At 41.3% G+C, this 14,380-nt stretch overlaps 2 protein-coding genes and 1 non-coding gene across 4 annotated transcripts in view; 1 reads left to right on the top strand and 2 right to left on the bottom strand.

Annotated features, from left to right (window-relative positions):
- LOC124719104 (vacuolar protein sorting-associated protein 37A) overlaps nucleotides 1-12,334 on the bottom strand; it is a 70,151-nt gene extending 57,817 nt beyond the window's left edge. Inside the window, exons 1-2 of the mRNA XM_047244797.1 lie at nucleotides 12,182-12,334; nucleotides 5,555-5,744 (exon numbers count right to left, since the gene is read on the bottom strand). Coding sequence (XP_047100753.1) covers nucleotides 5,555-5,744; nucleotides 12,182-12,270 — 279 coding nt within the window. The 5' untranslated portion in view covers nucleotides 12,271-12,334. The remainder of the gene's footprint in view (nucleotides 1-5,554; nucleotides 5,745-12,181) is intronic.
- Trnal-caa lies at nucleotides 713-787 on the bottom strand. Its single transcript has one exon. It is a non-coding gene; the product is annotated as a tRNA-Leu (tRNA).
- Nucleotides 12,335-12,562: 228 nt separating the features above from the next.
- Nucleotides 12,563-14,380, top strand: part of LOC124719103 (splicing factor 3A subunit 1) — an 86,764-nt gene continuing 84,946 nt past the window's right edge. For both annotated transcript variants that reach the window (XM_047244796.1, XM_047244795.1), the window contains exons 1-2: nucleotides 12,563-12,787; nucleotides 12,877-13,041. In XM_047244796.1, coding sequence (XP_047100752.1) covers nucleotides 12,649-12,787; nucleotides 12,877-13,041 — 304 coding nt within the window. In that variant the 5' untranslated portion in view covers nucleotides 12,563-12,648. The remainder of the gene's footprint in view (nucleotides 12,788-12,876; nucleotides 13,042-14,380) is intronic.

Genomic DNA, 14,380 nt, shown 5'->3' with positions numbered 1-14,380 from the left:
TTCTGATCACAAATCTCTGGAAGTTTTTGAGCAAATGCTTTGAAATTTTGACACAATGTTGCACTGGAACACGTGTGCTTTCATATACACATTTCTTTAATATGTAATATGTAATTTTTATAAATTTAATAATAGTGAAACTTGTTACAAAAAATCTTAAAAAGTTAGAAAAAGGTACCTGTATTAGCATGCAACACTGCAATATTGTGTCAAAATTTCAAAGCAATCAGTGGAGAACTTTCAGAGATACAAAATTTCGAACAAACGAACATTTACATTTTTATTTATATAGATTTCTATTGCACCTACAGTTGCAAAACAGAGTTATGACAAATAATTGAATCACTGCTCAAGACCTATGTTTCCGACATAAAACTGCAGAATTTTACAATCACATTGCGAAATTCAAAATTATGGAATTTTACAGAAAGTTGTTACCCCATTGTTCCAGTAGAGTGCAGCAGTTACGAAAGATGGCAACAGTCACCAGGAAAGCTTATGGTGCATTCAAATTTTATACACATTACTATTACAGCAGCACAACTACGCTTCGAAACGAGGTTTCGACAACACACACTGGCAACGAACGGCAGTGTTAGCTGATAGTGCACAGTTTATTGCAATGAGATGCCTCGGAGGGCCGCCTGATAGTGAGGGCAAAATGTTAACAAACTGATAACTGGTATGAAACTTCCTGGCAGATTAAAACTGTGTGCCAGGCCGAGACTCGAACTCGGGACCTTTGCCTTTTGTGGGCAAGTGCTCTACCAACTGAGCTACCCAAGCACGACTCACGCCCCGTCCTCACAGCTTTACTTCTGCCAGTACCTCATCTCCTACCTTCCAAACTTTACAGAAGCTCTCCTGCAAAACTTGCAGAACTAGCACTCCTGAAAGAAAGGATATTGCGGAGACACGGATTAGCCACGGCCTGGGGGATGTTTCCAGAATGAGATTTTCACTCTGCAGAGGAGTGTGCTCTGATATGAAACTTCCTGGCAGACTAAAACTGTGTGCCAGGCCGAGACTCGAACTTGGGACCTTGGCCTTCCGCGGGCAAGTGCTCTACCAACTGAGCTACCCAAGCACGACTCACTCCGCTTCTGTAAAGTTTGGACGGTAGGAGACGAGGTACTGGCAGAAGTAAAGCTGTGAGGACAGGGCAAAGGTCCCGAGTTCAAGTCTCGGATTGGATTGTGTGGGGGAAGAGACCAAACAGCGAGGTCATCGGTCTCATCGGATTAGGGAAGGACGGGGAAGGAAGTCGGCCGTGCCCTTTCAAAGGAACCATCCCGGCATTTGCCTGGAGTGATTTAGGGAAATCACGGAAAACCTAAATCAGGATGGCCGGACGCGGGATTGAACCGTCGTCCTCCCGAATGCGAGTCCAGTGTGTCAAGTCTCGGCCTGGCACACAGTTTCAATCTGCCAGGAAGTTTCATATCAGCGCACACTCCGCTGCAGAGTGAAAATCTCATTCTGATAAATGGTAGTTCTTCCAGAAACATTTCAAGCAGGTACTCTACCATTTGCAACTGCTACAGGTCCGATATCTGGGAACAAAGTAAATTGCTTTTAAATGTGAACAGCACCTTGAAGATTATGGTTCTTGTGAGATGTGTGTCTTTCATAATGAAACAACATTTCTGTGAATGGTACACTGAACAGAAACAATGTGCATGTCTCCCAAAGTAACATGCAATATACATATGACCTTCAAAAAGTTAGTGTTGTGTAATCTCAGAGTTTAAAGTTCACTGCATCTGTAAAACCTTAAAAAATATGATACTAAGGTTATACTGGGAACAATAAATATAAATTTCTTTTACAAACACTACAGTAACTCAACTCAGCCCCAGTCTGCTTTCTCATGAGGTGTTTTGTAAAAGATCAGGTTTGTACTAACTTTACTGTACTGACTGCAACAAGAGCTTTTCTTCAAACACCTAACTTCGACAGTGGCACAAATTTTGTTACACATTTGTATCTGACGAATCGACGAGCAGGGAGGGTAGTGGGGGTCGTAGCATACTGATTGTCTAGAGTTTCTCAATGACGTCACGTACAGTGATACGGAGGCTGAGAAAGAATGGATAGTCAAGGCACCAGGAGAAGTGGGCATTAGTAAACTGTTTAAATACGAGCAGAAGTTCAGAAAATATATGGCAATCTGTCACTGATAATTTGTTTATTGTAGATCCACATTTCAACCACTGTGTGGCTATTATGGATGTAGTAAGAAACAATGGTTGAAATCTAGATCTGCAATGAACAGATTAATAGTATTCTGATATTCTTCACGGGTTTGCAGCCAGATCATGTCGTTGTCCAGGCACAATATTTCGGCGGACCAGCTGGCCACCATCTTGAGATGAGTTAATGCTAGTGCACTGCCTCGCCGGAACTGAATTCCGGCCACAACGACGGAAGCCTTTATACACCACAAACAAGAGCATCGTGGGTGCGTGAGATGACGGGCAGTGCCTCCTGGCGGCAAGTAGACACGCAGTGCGCCGGTGGGAGAAGACGGCAGAAACGATAAATTGCAACAGCACTAGTTGGAAGAATCCAATGATCGAAAAGAAGACCGTTGTTGTTTAAAGTCAGACAAAATCAGATTCCATATCTTACTTAGAGGAAAACCTTTATCCCTGTTAATAATATAATCTAATTTCAATGGATTCTTTAAGAACACATTCCCAATAGCGAGAAGCAGGAGAGATCAATTGTGTCTTGTCATGCATCACCCTCTGTCCTTCGTTACGGCAATTTTCCGCCACTGCCGACTTCTCAGGCTGGAACAACCGAGTGTGCCGATGATGTTTCACGCACTGGTCCTGAATAGTTCAAATAGTTTGATCAATATACTTCTTTCCACAGTGACACAGAATTTCATAAACGCCGGGCCTCCTCAAGCCAAAATTATCTTTAACTGAGCCAAGAAGGGCTCTAGTCTTGGCCACCGGCGTAAAAACACTTTTACTATTATATTTTCTTAAAATTCTTGAAATTTTGAATGATGTACTTCCCGCGCAAATGGTAAATAAACAACAGCTTCAAAAGTATCCTCTATTGGCTCGTGTGATGGACCAAACTGAAGAGCACGGCATATTTGTTGTTCCGTATATCCATTCTGTTCAAAAACAATCTTCAAATGATCAAGTTGTTCTTTCAAATGTTCACTGTCAGAAATGGCAAAAGCTCTTTCGACCACAGTGCGCAAAACTCCACTATGTTGGTGTGGCGGATGACAGCTGGTTGCAAGAAGATAGCGGTCAGTATGTCCAAAAGTCCCATCATCCTTTCTTTGCACTAAAACATCAAGAAATGGAAGTTTACCATCACTTTCAATTTCCATAGTAAATTTAATACTTGGATGTAGACAATTAAAATGATCTAAGAAGCAATTCAAAGCATCAATTCCACGTGGCAAAACCATAAAAATGTCGTCAACGTATCTCAAAAAAAACTTTGGTTTAAGAAACAAATTTTTGAGTGCCATGTCTTCAAAGTCTTCCATAAAAAGGTTGGCAACTATGGGGGAGAGTGGATTCCCCATAGCCACCCCATCAGTTTGCTCAAAATATACATCATCAAAAAGAAAATATGTTGAAGTCAACACATGACGACATAATTTGGTTTCCGTCGTTGTGGCTGGAATTCAGTTCCGGCGAGGCAGTGCACTAGCATTAACTCACCTGAGCCGAAATATTGTGTCTGGATGACGACATGATCCGGCTGCAAACAAATGAAGGGTTGGGTTGGGTTGTTTGGGGAAGGAGACCAGACAGTGAGGTCATCGGTCTCATCAGATTAGGGATGGACGGGGGAGGAAGTCGGCCGTGCCCTTTGAAAGGAACCATCCCGGCATTTGCCTGGAGCGATTTAGGGAAATCAGAAAACCTAAATCAGGATGGCTGGATGCGGGATTGAACCGTCGTCCTGCCGAATGCGAGTCCAGTGTCTAACCACTGCGCCACCTCGGTCAGTTTTAAAACCCGTGAAGAATATCAGAAGTTATTACGCCGGGAAAATCTACAAAATCAGATTAATAGTAACTGATAGCCGAACATTTTCTCAGCTTTAAAGAAATGCAGTAGCCACACACACACACACACACACACACACACACACACACACACACACACACACACACATTCCATACTGAATTGAACCAGAGATTTCACATGTAAAAAGCTCAATATATTCAACAGGTGGGATACAGGTGGCATGCTCTAATGACAGCGTATTTGACACTGGCTGGTGGAGGAGTGACAATGGGTAAGTTGAGGTAGGCTGGGAAAGACAAATGCATGCTGTCAGTCCATAGGCTGGGGAAAGAGAGAGAGAGAGAGAGAGAGAGAGAGAGAGAGAGACACTCACAATCTGCCCACATCCTCTGGCATCATCCTTGACATCTCTCCCAAGTCCCCTATCTGTTGCTGATGGCACCATTCGCAAACCGTGGGCCGTCAGCAATCCTAACAGCTGCCAATCACTTCTAGCGTGAAATACAGGTTGGCCCTGATGACATGTAGGCCCTATGAAGTGTACAGAGTATGGATATTTCTATTGAACATGAAAGAAAATGTTCAGTTGTCAATAACTTCCCAATAATTTCTCCAGTTGGTCACGCTGAAGGGATGGTGGCCTGTACAATTGCAAAACTTCAGAATATAACACAAATGTAAAAGTGCAGTATATTAGTAAAAACTAAATTACCACTAATCTGTATTGCAGATGTCAGAAGAATACTCGCACGGTTCCTGCAAATTAGAAATCTGATTATCTGACATTAAGCAAAGGCAATATGAATGAGGGCATATTAGAACAAGAGTGTAATAATGTGATCAATAACAATAGTAAAACTGGAAGTAGTAAACAACACAGTACTACCATCAGTTTTGCCATCTCCACGGCAACTATTCATTCACATCATATGACCATTATGGCGACTACAATATTGTATACTCACACACACGTTATCAAAGTATCGGGACCCATGCAGCTGTGTGTTGTTTTGCACAGTGATGTTATTGTAATGAAACTGTTGAAAGATATTAAAATCTTCAAAATATCAGACCACAGTGGGAAAAATACGGATTTCCAGAAAGTTCGTAAATATAATTACATACTACACTATATATACTAAAGAGACAGATTACTGTTACAACACATTCATTGACTTTGTCAGTGACCTAAGCCTATACCTTGATCCACGCTACACATCAGTCTGTGCCAACAACCCATATTCCATAAAACTAGTGTCAACAGTGAACTCATCAGTCAAAGCATGGCAGCTCTATCCCAAACTGCACTACAACCTTGAAATCGGTTAAGGAGACTGGCACATTAAGGTAGCAGCAAAATACATAACATTTCTCCAATGAAATCTGTTTATAAATTGGTGATATAGCGACACAGTCACTTAGCAGCCTTCCAATGGCAATAGGCTGCGTTGTTCGATCATCAAGTGTACAGAGAGGTCATCAGTTACGGTGAACTCGTCATTTATTAATTACTTAAATTCATTTCAGTCAGGAGATTAACTTACACTTATAAGACCCGGGGCACCGACAACTTCTCCAGTCTCGTTGACCCAAAGGTGACTGACAGCAGGCACGACACGGAGAATGGGTTTCTCCAAGGGAAACTCTGGTCCTAATATCACGTGCAGAGCCATCTGGTGGTCTCCTGAGACAAAGTCCACACGATATTCCACATCGGCGTGCACTTCTGTTACACTGAAACACAGAAGGTCAAATATAAACTAGATGTCTCTCCACATGGGACTTTTTGTTCCAACCACCAGTTTTTCAATCTTCTCCACTGTGACTAACATCGACAATCTCACAATTTGCTTTCTTTATTTGCTGAACTTTCCCCACTTTTTGTAATATGAAACGCATACAGAATTATTAGGCCTCAACCGTGACACAAGTAGTTACACTCAGAGTTGTGCTGAGTACATGTCACCACAAATGTCATTCAAATTTCATTTGTAGCCTAAATTTGGCCTCCAAAAAGGGAGCACACGTAGAGCTGGACCAATTGGCGGGTCGACAGAAGCGTCCGATCCCATGCGTCGGCTTTGACCCGCGATGTAAGGGTGTTGTCGTGTGTGACGTCATGATGGCGCGGAGTTTGGTTTGTGAGTGTGGCGTGTTTGTAGATGTCGTCGTGTTGTGGTTTGTTGTGCTCTCTGGTGGTATGTTCAGGGTTTTCATTTGTGTGGTGTAATGGGCTCAGTTTGCTTTTGCTCCTTATCCAGCATTGTTAGAGTGTCGGCTGTGTTTGTAGTGGTATTCGTTTCAGTGAGTTAACGATTCTGTGTGAAGGTTAATTTAGTGTTGTTCGCTGTACGCCACGTGGTAATTTTAGTAAAATTAATTGGTTGTTGTTTTTGTTCAGGAATGGATATGATGGATAAAATTAACAGTGTGCAGTTCAAGGGAAGTGTCGATCCCAACGTGTGGCTGTGTATGTTGGTATTGGTATCGGGAGATGTTTTTGAGCTATATAGGCCAAGGGAAGTGTTTGATCCTAATTTATGGGATCGGGAGATGCTGTTAAGCTATATAGGTCAAGGGAAGTGTCCGATTCCAGATGATATTGTGTTTAGTGGTATTTGGGAAGTTTTGTGATGTCGGTTTTTTTCGTCTTTTTGTGTGGTTTTGTATGGGGGTGGGTGTCAAAATTTGTTTATATTTGGTTTGCTCCCCACCCAAAAACACCACATGACATTAGTGTCATTAGGCTTTCTGTGGAAAGTGTGTGTGTTTGTTTTTAGATGTATTTTCATCCTCATAATGTGTACGTAACGACTTTATATGCACCATATTGGAATCGTGGTTTATGGTCATTTCCGCCATATTTGTGACGTCATGGGTCAAAGCAGATGGGCGGGATTGGATGCTTCCGTATTTCCCAATTGGCTGTGAAGGCAACTTAATTGAAAGTAACAACTGTTCATTCCCCATGATACTGACTGTACATATACATCAGTTGACTCAAATGTGGCAAAAAGTATTGCACCTGTGGAACAACATTGTGTGACAATACATCTTGTGGAGGGGAACATGTAACATGATTATATCTGGAAGAGAGTGGTAGTACATTGTGGGAACAAAATTCTGTTTACAAGAGGTGTTATCAGTTTGCAGCTAGAGAACAGTGAGGGTAAACTCTTGCGGCTGCTATCAATACGAATGATCATCAAGTATGTTCAACAGGTTGTCCATATGAACTATCACGTAACATAACCGGTAAGTGAGATATGACACTGTACGTGAAAATCAATGACAGCAATGTGGAGAGAACTATGTGCATGCTGCTACTCTTCCACAAATTGTGTGCAATTTGATGCCATGCCTATCATATTAAATTACAGGTTCGCACACAATATAATATGCAAACACATATGTTGTGTCAAGTGTTAAACTTTTAAGTGATTGACTGTTACATATGATAAGACACATTTTGCATCTGGGAATAGAGGAATGACATGGGGTGTAACTGAAGGTTTCCTGGGGGAAAAAAAAAAAAAAGTATTTTACCTAACACCTGACTTCAACAGAAACAGAAATGAGTGTGAATATCAGAAATGATTTATGAACAGAGAACACACATTTAGTATATTGCCTATTTTTCAATATACGAGGTGCTATCCAAAATTTTCGGGACTGGTGCTGCCATCTGTTGAAAACCTTAACCATCACCCTCGAGGTAGTTCCCATCCACATGTATGCACCTGACCCAGTGCTTCTGCCATTGGTGAAACGTTTTCTGCAAATCCTGAGGGTGTTTATCACCACCAGTGATGCTATTACGGACACACAACACCGTGATTCCAATAAAACATTAATTTTATTTCTCTCCAAGGCACGTACATCATGGAATATAAAACATTAATTCAAGGATAATCAATATTTCCAGAGTGTCTATAATTACAAATATCAACCCGCAACACCCTCCCCACCCTGGTCAACTTCTAGAGGAATGACCAGTTGAATGGGACGTGAGATTATGGATCCTTCTGAAGTGCGTAAGGTTATAGTTCATATTTTCCCATCTCTTCCTTCATGAAGATCTTCTATCTGCGCCTTCCTCCACATGTGTCGTGGACGAACACCCTCTTGTAGAAGAATGACATCACCCAGCTGGAGTCTTCCTAAACCTGGCCTTAGTTGATGAGTTTCATGGAAGTTTTTGAGCAGGATCAGATATTCTTTCTCCCACCTGTTCCAGAAGTGTTCTACCATCTTCTGCAGCCTTTGAAATTCCTTGGACAAGTCCTTTCTAACTGGTGATTCTGGGCCAGTAGGTAGTGTTGTGAGTCGATCACCTACAAAGAGATGTGCGGGCATCAGTGGCTCAGATTCCTCTCCCCCTTGCGTAAATGGTCTAGAGTTTAGTGCTGCTTCTATGCTGACCAGGATTGTGTTGAGACCTTCTTCGTCCAACTGTGACTGTCCTAAATCATTTCTCAGGCAGCGTTTGACAGATCCCACCATCTGTTCCCAGAATCCTCCCCACCAAGGCGCGTGTGGGGCAATGAATTTCTAAGTGATGGCTTGCCGGGCGAGGTACTTGTGCGTCTTGCTTGCCATGACAGCCTGCCAGAGCTCCTTCAGCTCTAAGTGCGAGGCACGGAAGGTAGTAGCATTATCAGTGTAAATTGTGCTGGGCACTTCTCGTCTTCCGACAAACCGTTGTAGGACTTGAAGAAATCTGTCAGTTGACATATCTGAGCTTAGTTCCAGGTGTACGCCTCGTGTTGTTGTGCATGTGAATAGAGCAAAATACGCTTTCTTCGTAATACCTCGTGTTGTTGCACATGTGAATAGAGCAAAATACGCTTTCTTCGTAATATGTCCTTGTCTGACATATAATGGACCAGCAGAGTCAATACCTGTTACTGTAAATGGTTTCAGTAGTGAAACTCGTTCAGCTGGTAACGGAGCCTCAGTTTGTTGAACAACGTGAGCTTTCACCATCTTACACGGTACGCAACGGTGTAGAACACGTTTAATTGCCTGTCGAGCTCTAAGGATCCAAAATTCTGTTCTCAGTTCAGATAACACTATGTTTACTCCAAGGTGATGCCAACGAGTGTGAGTCTGGTGGATCAGTAAACGTGTGAAATGATGATGTCCATCAAGAAGAATCGAGTGATGTTGATCTCTGGTTAATTCTGCAAACTGCAGCCGTCCACCGAGACGAATAAGACCATTATCCAAGAATGGGTTGTAGTGAGCTATCTGAGAATTACGTGGTAGAGGCATGTTGTTGTATAGTGCATGCAGTTCGAGCGCAAAATGTTGCTGTTGAACAACTTGAATCCAGTAATTGCGTGCTTCGCCCAAATCTGATGCTGTTAGTTCTCCAGATGTTCTGTTTTCTTTCAATGAGTGCCGTTTAAAGCAAAGTACCCATCCTGTAACTCTTAACAGCTTGAAGTAGCTACTGTACCGTGTAGCTGTTAAAATAGGAATCGTCGTTTGTACCATGAGGACTTGGTCTGTTAATTTCTTCTTTTCTGGCAAGGAGTGCTCTTCCAACTGTAAAATACAACAATCTATTTGAATCCTCACTAGAGTGTCGAACCGACAGCCTTTCAACTTGAGATTCAGTTTTGGGAATAGTGGGAAGTCGCAATGTGCCAAAGCTGGCGAGTACGGTGGGTGGGGTACAACTGCCAACTTGTTTTTTTGCCAAAAAGGTCCTGGTGAGCAAGGACGTGTGACAGGGCACGTTGTCGTGATGCAGCAGCCAGTTCCCTTGACGCCAAAGTTCCAGCCATCGTCACTGCACGTTTTCACGGAGCCATCGCAAAATGTCACAGTAGTAAGTGGAATTCACTGTTTGGTTGAGTGGGTCAAATTCTTTGTGCACAATTCCCTTGGCATCAAAGAAAACGATGATCATGTTCCTCACTTTGCTCTTCATCTGTCTCGCTTTTTTGGGTCTTGGAGAGCACGGGTTCTTCCACTGGGAGGATTGTTGCTTTTTCTCTGGGTCATAACCATAAATCCAGCTCTTGTCACTGGTGATAACCCGTGACAAGAAGGTTGGATCATCAGATGCAGTCTGACGAAGGTCCGTGCACACTGCAACATGCTGTGCCTTCTGTTCAGCATTCAAGATCCTTGGCATAAGTTTTCTAGCGACACGATGCCTGCCCAGTTCATCAGTCAACATTTGTTGACATGTCCCATAACCAATACCCACTTCATCCGCAAGGTCTCGAATGGTTCGACGCCGATCCGCACGAACCAATTGTTGATGTTTGGCAACAATGTCTGGCATTGTGCGGCTCACAGGACTTCCAGCGTGAGCATCATCTTCGACATCTGTACAGCCGGCCATGAACCGAGCATGCCACTCAAATGCATGCATACTGCTCAAGCTCTGTCCCCAAAACACTTCTTGAATCACTGAAAGGGTCTCCGTAGCACTTTTCCCGAGATTCGCACAAAATTTGATACACACGCGCAGTTCTGCTTGCGGATGCATCGTAAAATCACAACACACCAAATACATAGTAGTATGGAAATAGAAATTCTTCCAATCCATACGTGGCATACAGCAAACCAGTGCTTAAGGTACTGGTTAAAAACAGTATCGGTTGCAAGTTTAGTTTTTTATTTTTCAACAAGAAGTTTCGCCTTATTTAGGCATCTTCAGGTTATCTTTTCCAAATGGACGCGAGAGGCAGTAAGATCTGCATAACGCGTTCCCGTTCACAGGAGTGAGTAACAGAGTAAGATGGGGGCTCAGGTAGTTATGCTGATCTTGCTGCCTCTCACGTCGATCAAGGAAAGATAACCTGAAGATGCCTAAATAAGGCAAAAGGCATTGTTGAAAAATAAAAAAATAAAATTGCAACCAAGATTATTTTTAACCAATACTAGTATGAAAATAACTGTGGACACGCAAAACGTCTTCCCAACTCAATGCCACTCCGCACACTGACTCTTCTGATATGCAGCTCTCGCCACCTGGCGGTGCAAAGATCTACTACTCCTACTTTCCAGATGGCAGCACCAGCCCTGAAAATTTTGGATTCCAACTCGTAATTCCAATGATTAAAACATGTTTGTGAAGGTCTACCATTATTTTCATACATTCTCCAGAAATATGTAGCACTTAGTTCTAGAGACAAGTAATGAAGGTTCCACACAGTTCTCCCTTTTCATATTAAATGCCATTTGCCCAAATACTTACTATTGTGCAGCAGCACGATTCTCAAGCACATGTCTTTAAGCTTGATTTGAAAGGATCTATGTAGCCTTCGCCACAATATGCAATGGCCTAGATGGTAGTACTCTGTCTTGTGGTTTCTTACAGATGTTTACACTGTAGCTTACATCTAGGGATTTCTGTTGTAAATCCACTCAGTTCTGCTTTCCTTGCAAACAAATACGAGGTGTCATGTATGGGTGAATTACAAAGAGCACTTAATATTAAACGTCATCCTACATTGTCTGGAATCTTTCATCAATACTTGGGCTGTCAGTACTAACTGAACAAGTAACTCCTAAGTTCTCTCTGTAACTTTAAGGAAATGCCGAAAATTAGTGTGCATCATTGGATCTAAATGCAAGCTTTATTATTGCGGGACGAGAAATTGCATCAACGAGTAAATCACATGTTACTAAAAATGTCCAATTCTTTTAGATCCTTCGAACAGTTACATATTATGAAGATGTCAAGAGCATGGTAAAGCTCGTGTCCTCTGCTGTCACCGAATTCGCAAGGCAATGTCAAGAGCATGGTACGGTTCGTGTCCTCTGCTGTCACCGAATTCGCAAGGCAAGCAAAATGATGGATGAATGCTGAAGTCTTTACTTAATTAGGTCAATATTAAAAAATATAACAAATGTGTATACACTGACAAGTGAGAGAGAATATGTACTATTAGCTACGAAACAAATCACAAATCGAGCCACAGTGACTGACAGAGATGATGGTGTTACAACAGATTCAGATTAAAGTATTTCATTAGTAACTACCGTAAATCGTTCTCTCTTCATTGGATGACGTTTCGCAAGGCTGAAATGTCAGACACCCAGAAAGAAACTAACACTATAGTACGTGCAATCAGCTGAATACGTTGCAGTTTTCTCTGTAATGAACTTAATGTTTGTTGTGAATTCTTTAAAATAAAGTGAGAACTTACTTAGCGTTGAAGATTTTCAGTGTGTCAATTTGCCTCTTTCGCTTTAAAGAGGCATTATCTGAATCTGCGCCGTATAACCTGGATATCATTTAAATGCCTTCGTAAATAAACATGCACAGTTTGCTACTCGGCACTCGCCTTGCAGCGCTAAGGCAAAGGTACAAACAACTAAACGTCAACAGCTGCTGCAGCGCAATAGCATCTATGACTTAGAAACAAATAACATTTCTTACAATATCTGAAGAAAATATTTTATTTACTTTCTATAAGTATACAGGAGAAGTAATTGATCACCAATATCTAGGGTGGTAGAGTACAAAGCAAATATATTGTGTACCTCCGGCCTAAGATTAAGCAAATCTATGTAGGTGCGCACTCTTTGGCTCACCGTGTTAGTGTGTTGTTTTGTGTAGACTGGATGCGACGTGTGTATGAAAAAGTGAAGTAGTTATAGTTAAATCTGAAAAATGCCGTCGATAGACGTGTTAGCCCCCCCTCCGCCACCTCCACCGCCGCCACCGGCCCCGGAGGTGCAACAAGAAACTGATACAACTCCATCAACACAACCAATCGTTGGGATTATTTATCCACCTCCAGAGGTGAGAAGTATCCTTTCATGGCGGAAATTGATCGTTTTGTTACAGATTTTTGGAATAATGATTCATGTTCGAGTTTTCCTTAATATTATTTTCCAGATATTGTTGACAAAACTGCTAGCTTTGTTGCCAGAAACGGACCAGAATTCGAAGCTAGGATTAGGCAAAATGAGATTGGAAACCCCAAGTTTAATTTTCTAAACTTTGGAGATCCATATCATGCATACTACCAGCATAAGGTCAAAGATTTCAGAGAAGGTAGAGGTAAGTCACTATGGAAACATTAATTTGTAAATTAATGTTGCTTAAGTATTGAAGTCAGTCCATGTGAAATTTAACTGCTAGTCTGTTACATGGCAACGCAGATTGATAAAATTTCTGCACTCACAGTAGTTTTCTACATGGAAAAACCCTAAACTAACTTTTTTCGTAAAATTGTGAGATTTTTGACACGTTTTGAAACCCTAAAACATACGCATCACTCCTTTAAGTATTTGACTTTCAGGCTTAAAATTTGTATTGTTTTATTCAGTTTCTTTTGAAGCTGCTAAAATGCTACATGACTCTTCATAAAATGCAGAATTTTCTCGAACATTTTTTTTTTTATTTTTTTATTTTCAGAAATCGGAATTATTCATTGTTCTATAAGACGCTGTGTTAGTATTTGGTATTCCAGTGGGAACACATCAAAATGAATTTCATTTTGTTGGTTATTCAGCGTCCAGTGTGTAGTTTCTTTGAATGTGTTCCTAGGTTGTTATGAAAAGCAAATAACATTGTCAAATCATTGTTATATTTGATTTAGGAAGCAGGTATTTATTAGATTGTGGTATGGTAGGCTATAATTTAAATTTTATATTCATATCTGGTTTTCCCAGCAAAACTGTGAAAATATTTTAATACAGGTTTCAAAAACAATGTATAGTGTATCGTATCAGAATATTTTAATGTACATCATAGTTTAACGGAATGGACAGTGTCTTGAAAGGATGATATAAGATGAACATCAATAAAAGCAAAACGAGGATAATAGAATGTAGTCAAATTAAATCATGTGATGCTGCCAGAATTAGATTAGGAAATGAGACACTTAAAGTAGTAATGGAGTTTTGCTATTTTTGGAGCAAAATAACTGATGATGGTCGAAGTAGAGACGATATAAAATGTAGATTGGCAATGGCAAGGAAAGTGTTTCTGAAGAAGAGAAATTTGTTAACATCGAGTATAGATTTAAGTGTCAGGAAGTCGTTTTTGAAAGTATGGACGATAAATAGTTTGGACAAAAAGAGAATAGAAGCTTTCGAAATGTGGTGCTACAGAAGAATGCTGAAGATTAGATGGGTAGATCACATAACTAATGAGGAGGTATTAAATAAAAGTGGGGAGAAGTGGAGTTTGTGGCACAACTTGGCAAGAAGAAGTGACCGGTTGGTAGGACATGTTCTGAGGCATCAAGGGATCACAAATTTAGTATTGGAGTGCAGCGTGGAGGGTAAAAATCGTAGAGGGAGACCAAGAGATGAATACACTAAGCAGATTCAGAAGGATGTAGGCTGCAGTAGGTACTGGGAGATGAAGCAGCCTGCACAGTGTAGAGTAGCAT

This window comes from Schistocerca piceifrons, chromosome 10, assembly GCF_021461385.2.
Source record: "Schistocerca piceifrons isolate TAMUIC-IGC-003096 chromosome 10, iqSchPice1.1, whole genome shotgun sequence".
Classification (NCBI taxonomy): domain Eukaryota; kingdom Metazoa; phylum Arthropoda; class Insecta; order Orthoptera; family Acrididae; genus Schistocerca; species Schistocerca piceifrons.
This window is presented reverse-complemented; position numbering and strand designations above follow the sequence as displayed.